We start from the raw sequence: 8276 nt of genomic DNA, 5'->3' as shown, positions 1-8276 counted from the left end.
GAAAGGCAAAATAGTGCTGCTAACTCAAAAGGGGAGTTCTGGACTCAGTAGGTCCCAGGAGAGGATGCCATCCCTGAGGCCTCTCTCAAAGTGCCTGGAATCTCAGCTTATAGCTTCCTGTTGTCCTTCTGGCATGAGCACTTCTCTGCAGAAGACCACATACCACCTCCAGAAGCACCTGTATCATGGGTACCCTCCCCCAGCTCTCTGTGAAGTCCAGGCTGTCAGAGGTCTGAGCAGTGGGCTGAGACAGCCCATGTAAGTGCCACAAGCAATTATTTAAGACCAGCTATTTAGATTTGATTTGTACAATTTAAGCTTGTTTAAAACAGTGCACTTAAGACCACTTCATACCTCAAATTTTTTAAAGCAGCAATTTACTATGAAAATAATAACAAGAGACCTGTTTCTACTCATGTCTATATTTTAAAACCTTTGAGTAAGATTTACTCAGGCTTCACTATACAAAATGTCTTTCAACATCTTGAGTGAAGCTGCAATTTTTAAAAAACAGAAATGTTTATAGTTTCTAGAGGTTTCTTGACAGGCTACCCCTCTGGGGTAGCAGCAAGGCCTTGAGGAGTGTCTCCAGTGCCTGACGTGGGAACACTGGCTGCAAGGGCACTGCATCAATCCGGATGCAGCCGCAGGAATTAGTCATCCTCTGAGTCACTCTCCCCTCTGGCTGGGACACATGCCCTGATTGAGGACATGAGCTGGTCTTGGATCTGCTTCCTGGGGTTCTCTTCAAGGTCTGTCTTGATGGCACCTGACTCAGAAATCTTCCACTCCAATTCTGTGCAGTGCAAAACAAAATCCATGAATGTAGGAGAGCAAACTGAAGAAAACCCACCCCTGGCTCCCCAGGCAACTTTCCTTATCATCCTACCACCACCACCACACCAGGGCCCTCCTCCCCTTCTTCTTTCATGCCCAGATCCAAGCTCCTGCCCTGCATACCACACCTGCTCCAGCCAAGCCCTCCTTTCCCAACCCCTAGTACCAGCACTGGTCTCAGCTCAGGGCACAAAGGTCAGGGTACTGCTCTGCACCCACCAGTGACATTCCCAGTGCCACCCTGCTACCTTGCAACCAAGAGTACAAAAGAGATGATGGATACAGAGCAGCAGCTTTAGAGGCAACTGTCCCAGTGAAAGTGAATTCTAACCCCCTCCTAAAGGCAGAAGGCATGTTTGCACATCTATTCCCATTGAAAGAATACTGCTCACACATTACAGCTATTCCTATCATATCCTGAGCTCATCATAATCAGAAGAGGCAAGGAATAAATTTAAACAAAGAGCAAAAATTGTGGAAATTTCATTTATGCATCTGAATGATAGGTATCTTTCAGGGATGTACCTTGTAAATAGAATTCACCCCTTTGCCTCCACATCACACACTAAATATTAGTTCCTTAAGACAGTAAAAACAGACTTCACCACCAGCAGTATGCCCAAATTGGACTGGATTACTTCCCAGAAGTGGTAGAAAGTCAATACAACACATTCAGTTGAAACCTTTCTCCTACTCCTGCTGACAATCCTATCATCAAATCTAATTTCCTTCAGATGTTACAGAAAAACAAACACAACCTCACACTTTCTTTAATCTCCAGTGGAAGGCACCTGTGCTTAGGGGAGAAGGAAAGAAGGCATAAAAAGAAAAGTGCAGAATTTCAGTACACAGCTTTCTGTGATGGCTGAATTAAGCTGATTCAGTCGGGGACAACAGACAAATGTATGCCATCATCTCAAAAATTAAATAAGGAGCCCTACAATCCAGTGGGCAAGTGAATAGATTACCATGTCACTGCAGGCAAGGGCAGTCGTTCATGTCCAAGACACCTTAAGAACATGCATGGCTATTGTTTACCCTTTAATATATCCAGAAAAATTGGTTTCACCCACACAGGGCACAAATACTTGCACACACAAGACAAGCATCTATATGTTGGCCTATCACTGCTTTTACAAGACAGCCATGTGGTTGAGCCATAGGCATGAAAAAAATCTATTATTTTCAGTACCTCCCTTCTCCTCCTAAGCCTCATTTCTCTCATTCCCAGGAAAAGAGTTTTGCTTTTCCTTTGGAAGAGCAGAGATGCAGACACTCACCATCCCTTGTCAGGTTCATGCCACCAAAGACCAAAGGCCCAATGAACTGAGCTTTGATGTCTCCCTCCAGGTACACAAATATCGTGGGCAGGTTCTTATCAGGGTAGTTGGGAATGCAGGTGGTAGAGATAGCTTTGATGAATTTCACATCTCTGAACTTCTTTGCAAGCCCACTCATATGTTGATTTATCAAGGCACAGAGTGGAATTCTGTGAAGAACAACAACAGACACACATAAGGAGAAAACAAAAGACAATTTAAAACAAAGTAAACAGCTCCAGAAGAAAGGTCAGAAATATCAGATTGATGATTTTCTAAAAAGACCAAAGTACCAGAAGCAAGTTATGAATACTTTGGTTGTCCAGTATTCCAGCATTCAAAGGAGATCAGCACCACTGGAGATTTTGGTGTGCAGTGGGTTTTTTGTCCTAATATATTAGTAGTGCAACCTTCCCCTCTACCTCCTTTATATTCAGGGAAACCGGTTTATTAATTTAAGATGCATAGAAATTGCAGGAGCAAGGGCAAAATGAAAGCAAAGCTGCTCCTGGAAGAAGGTATGCAAATGATGATCAACACCTGTGAGGCAACTAGAGACAGAGAACTACAGCAAGTATTTATAATCCTTCCAAAAAAAAAATCTAACAATGTAATAGACCTCTTTGACAAGGTTTTCTGTCATGGTGACACGACTGGAAACCTTGCTCACTCCATTTGTATGTCACTAGAAACACAGCTAAATACACATTGACCCTTCCTAATCACAGCCCCTTGCATTTAATCCAGACTAATTTCCAAAGCTTGGATATTTCAGTGGCAGCAGCCACCTACCTCTATGGAAGCTGTATGCACACATCTTGCTGTGTCATATAGATGTATAAAAAGCCACTTAATGACAACTTCCTTCTAGAATAAAGTTCAGCAGTCTTGACTCAACAGTATAGTAATTACTGATTTGTTTGTATTACAACTCCAGAATCAGAATCCAGAATTTTTTCCACAATAACTACACATCTACCATGGAGCTTTTCAGCTATTGACAGTGCAAGGTTTAATGATTAAAAATAAATTCTTACCCTTGTTTGTAGAGGTGTAAGACTACCCATATACCTTTTCCAGCTTTTGTAACCTCTTGAACATAATCTTTTCCCGAAATCTCCAAAACTTCCCCGAATTTATTCTTCATTTGAGCTGCCTTCATTTCTGCTAACCTTTGCTGCCTGAATAGCCAGGAATGAAAAAGACATCTTGTGAATAGATACATTTCTTCAACAGAACATCACTTGAAGGAACTGGTTAAAACCTAGACTTAAGAGGCAAATTACAAACTTCTTCTAACCCCAGAGCACTAAAAGCAAAATGACACAGTAGATGCTCTTGTATTTGCAGCATAGGCTAAAACCATCAACATGCAAGAAGTACAACTATGTTTCATGAAATGTTTTTTTTTCCCCTCATTTCTGACCTCACTAGACATCTCTTCTGTGGGAAATACACTCCCAATCTAAAAGCCATAAGAGAGGTTATGAGATAGAGGGAAACCAACACTAATTATGCAAATCTACAGCACCTTAACCTCATTCACACAAAAATTAGGAAATAATGGAGGTGATTTTCAAAGCTCACAGGATCCCCAGGCATACACTCAGCAGGTGCACATTATCTCTGCAAAGCGGGGTTGTAGATAAAGGATACTGAATTCAAATGCTGTTATCCTTCTAAAGACACTTAGAAGCTCCACAAGAGACCAGAAACACAACCCATTTTTCCCATCATCCTAAAAACACCCTTTCTCCTCAACAATATCTAAAAGCATATAAAAGAAAACCCTCCAATTATCATTAAAGCCAAATTCTGCAAGCTGCTCTGACCTGTACATTTCAATAGCTCTCTCATCTTCCTCATTAAATTCATCTTCATTCTCTTCTAGCTCTTCCAGAGTCATGTCCTCGTAAGTTTTCACTAGAATGGAAGAAACATCAAATCAGCAAAAACCTCATTCCAGGATTAAAACTCATCAACTTTCATCAGTCCAACAGAACTTATTTATTCTAAAGACAGATGAATAGGAAGTATGGGGTGGATTTTTAAAGATATTATCTTAGAATAATAGAATGGCTTAGGTTGAATGGGACCTTAAAGATCATGCAGTTCTAACCCTTCCTGCCAAGGGCAGGGACACTTTCCACTAGACCATGTTGCTCAAAGGCCAATGAAACCTGACCTTGAACACTTCCAGCCATGCAACATCCACAGCTTCTCTGGGCAACCTGCTCCAGTGCTTCACAATCCTCACAGCAAAGAATTTCCTCTTAATATCTAATTTAAGCCTACTGTCTTTCACCTTAAAGCCGTTCTCCCTTGTCCTATCTTTCACTATATGGTCTCAAAAATTGGAACTGCGCTTAGGAGATGGAACTTCACTGATCCTTGTGGGTGTCTTTCAATTCAGGATATTCTATGGTTCTATTAGATGATTCTACAGAGTCCCTCCCCGGCTCTTTTGTCAGTCCCTTTGGCACGGGAAGGTGCTACAGCTCCTTTCCCCAAGCCTTCTCTTCTCCAGGCTGAGCAGCCCCAGCTTTCTCAACCTGTTATTATTATTCCTACTGGATTTTTAGGAAGTGTTATGTGCTTTAGATATATAGATGGAAAAGGCCTCTGAGGTGAAGACTGTCTAGACAAGCACCCAACTACCTGCATGAGCTTTCAGGTTTAGCAGCTGCAGCACAGACATGCACATTCACCTGACAGACTCCCTTTGCACTGATCTTGTTTCAGTTTTCAAAATTTACTTTCATAAAAATACAGAGCTGACACGAAGAACAACAAAGCTTTTCTGTGCTGGAAGAACCCATGTGTTCAGGAAGGTGTTTGTTTGATACTTTTAACAGCTGATCACCCTGCACAGATGAAGCTTTGGTATCCTTACAGACCCGGAAAATGACACATTCTTTATAGCATATAAACATTGCTGCTGGCCATTTCTTTGAAAAAGCTTCCCCCAGGAGCCACTCCAAGGCTTGTTCTGCTGCAGCCTGAGTTGGCTAATCACTCACCCAGAGATTTCTGAAGGATGGCAAACTGCTCCTCTTCCTTTGCCCGTTCCTGCTCCTCCAGGTTTTCCTTGGGAGGAAGGATACCCTTCTTGCGCAGAATGTCATTCCACTCCGTGTCTTTATTTGGATCCTAGAACAGAACAACAAATGGAGGATATTCATGGTGAACATTACCACTTCCAGAACTTAAAATTGCTAAACTGGTAACTGGATAGATGGTGCCAGAAAGTCACAGTGCAAATCCTCCTGATGCCAAGGCGTTTTTCCAGCCCCAGACCTGCAGTACCCTGAAGACTGACTTTGTTTTATTCCATCCCACTCACAGCACACACAGGAAGTCTTGGTTGGGTAGCAAAATTTTAAGCATTGCAACCACTGCTGCATCTCTCACGAGGAAAGCAGAGTATTAGCTGGGTGACAGGGAAGCAGGCTAGCCAGAGAGTTTCCTTATAGACCCTGAGAAGGACAGGCCACCAGATCAATGGTTACTGCATCAGGAAGCACAAATGACAAGACACACACAGGCACAAACCTTGAAGACCCAGGTCTCAGTACATGGAAAGTCTCCTTGTTAGATTTAAGTCAAAGTGACTATATAAGTCACTTAGAGGAAAGCAAGCCTTCTCTGTCAGCCAAGCCCAACCCTACGGATTCAGATCTAAATCTATAGCTGCACCATTCCTGAGATTTAACTGTAAAACAGTTGCAATAATCATGCCAAGCAAGGCCAATACACCCCTGAGTATTGTTGAAAAGCTGAGTAAAAGATTTTCCTATATAGCAAGCATTTTTATTTTCTAAAATACAAGAAATCTCGGTGATAAGCACCCACAGGCTGATTGTGCTTCCTTGCTATCTTGGCCTAGGTCCACTCTGGACACGGAACAGTTTCCTGCTGCACCTACGGCTTTGCTATAGCTCGTATCAGTACACCTCACACCAGCGCTGTTCAGCCATATAACCACATCTCCTCAGACTAAACCCCAACACTTATGGACTATCGGGGACAGGAAGGGAGGGGTAGGGGACAAAGGGGGAGAAAAAAAAGAAAACAAAGAAAAAGAACAATGGAGCTCAGCAAACAAACACCAGATTTAATTTTTATCCCCGTCTCTGACCGCGGTCACCTTTCCCTCGACCCCGCATTTGCTGTCATTTGCCAACACACTGATCTACTGCCTGAAACGCCCACCCACTCACTACATAGTGAAATAAGCAGCGTAGTTGCAAAAAAAGGCAACAAACAGCCACGAGCCCAGGCACGGAGCAGCCGAACACGGCCGCGCAGCAGCCGCCCCCGCGCCCAGAGAGCGGCGCGATCCCGGGACATGGCCGGGCTGGAGCGGGGCCTCAGCGGGAGCGGCCCCAGCCCTGAGCCCGGAGCTCGGAGCTCTCAGCCCAGCCGGGCACGGCCCCAGCCCTGAGGCCTGAGCCCGGCTCGGCACGGTCCCGGCCCTCAGCCCGGAGGAGCCCCGAGCCCGGCCGCGCTCGGCCCCAGCGCAGCACCGCCCGCACACGGCCGGGCCGGGGACGCGGGGCAGGGCGGCTGCTCACCTGCATGGTGCCGGCGGGGCCGGGCCGGGCCCGGGCAGCGGCGCTGGCTGAGCCGGGCAGGGCCGGGCCCGGTGCGCGGCCGGAGGAGGCGGCGCTCCCGGCGGGGCGGGCGCAGCGCCGCTTCCCGCACGGCCGAATAAGGACAGAGCCGGGGCGGCCTGCGCCTCACGGGCGGTCTGACGGCAGCGCGGAACGCTCTGCGTTCAAAGGCACCCCAAAGATCGCAAATCCTCCTGCCCTGAGCGGGGACACCTTCCTATAAACCACCTCCGAGCCCCACCGACCTGACAGAGTAACCGTGCTTGAGCAGGGAGCTTGGACAGATGAATCCCTATCGTCCCTTCCAGTCATTTTCTGTGATTCCCTCTAACTTTTCCTTCCACTTAACTGGGCCTTTTAAAAATCTCTTTGCATTTCATACCCTGCTTTATTTCCCCACTAGTTTATCTTATTATTTTCTTTCCCTGATCTGTAATAAAATAAAATAAAATAAAATAAAATAAAATAAAATAAAATAAAATAAAATAAGCAATCAAGCCTGTATTATCTATTCTTCTAGCATAATCAACTGAACTTGTAGTATTGGTATGATTGGATCATAGCCAACTGATATTACTGGAAATTTGTCTCTTGTCCTTTAGTTCAGGTTTGAGTCCCCGTTTAAGTATCACTCAGAAAACACTGAAAAGTGCATTGAGTATGATGACCCAAATCCATTTAGGATCACACCCCGTTCCGTACTAAAAGGCTCCTGGGCCCGCCTTTTCAAAAAACTGAGCAGGTCTTTTCAGCTTGCTTCTCAGAGACACACAGCAGAGGGAGGACACCTGCTCCTGCCTCCCTTCCCCTCCTTCCCCTGGCCCCATGGACAGCATGCTCACCCAGATCTCAGTCCCCAAGAAAGAACCCTAAAGAACCTGCCAGCTGGCCTTAGGAGTGTGTTTGTGCCTGTGGAGGAAGGACTGTCCCAGCCCTGGCAAGGGCCTGAAGTTAAAATTTAGAAACCCCCCTTCCACATGTTATAGGATCATGGGCATCCCATTAACAACCAGTTATTCCGAAGTTGGCTGACAACTTGCCCTGTGCTAAGTCAGGTTACTAAAGGAAAGGCATAGCCACCTTTTCTGCCTCTCAATTAAAACAGAAGGACAACTGTGCTTTGAGAGGACATCAATATTTATGGTGAGCATTTGGACTTGCAGAGGGAACCCCGTAGTGGTTGTTCAATGCCCTGAGGGGCAGAAAACTCAGCCTCACTCACCTTAGACTAAATGCTCATCCTTGTAGGAAAAGCAGGGGAGTGCCACAAATGCAGGTTGAACTCTTCGTGACAGTTTTGTTGTCTGGGTGTTTTGCCAGAGCCTGGGCTCCCAGGAATACCCTCTGGTTTACATAGTCACCTTCTGTGGCTGAAATATCATTCCCACCCACGCCTCTTGTATGTTGCTGGTTGGAAACTACTTCGAATGCTACAAAACAAATGCAGAAAGAGCATGAGCAGGAAGTAGGCACTCATTTCTTTAAAGGGTGCTCAAAAATATTCCTT

At 45.3% G+C, this 8276-nt stretch overlaps 1 protein-coding gene across 1 annotated transcript; it reads right to left on the bottom strand.

Annotated features, from left to right (window-relative positions):
* Positions 1–404: 404 nt before the first annotated feature.
* PDCL3 (phosducin like 3) lies at positions 405–6894 on the bottom strand. Its single transcript, XM_079309588.1, has 6 exons — positions 6731–6894; positions 5177–5306; positions 3989–4079; positions 3194–3337; positions 2118–2326; positions 405–796 (listed from the first exon to the last, which is right to left on the bottom strand). The coding sequence occupies exons 1-6, from the start codon at positions 6734–6736 to the stop codon at positions 654–656; spliced, it is 723 nt and encodes a 240-aa protein (XP_079165714.1). The 5' UTR covers positions 6737–6894; the 3' UTR covers positions 405–653.
* Between the last annotated feature and the right edge of the window lie 1382 nt (positions 6895–8276).

This window comes from Erithacus rubecula (assembly GCF_903797595.1).
Source record: "Erithacus rubecula genome assembly, chromosome: 1".
Taxonomy (NCBI): Eukaryota; Metazoa; Chordata; class Aves; order Passeriformes; family Muscicapidae; genus Erithacus; species Erithacus rubecula.
Note: the sequence above shows the minus strand (reverse complement) of the source record. Positions and strands in the feature narration are given on the sequence as shown.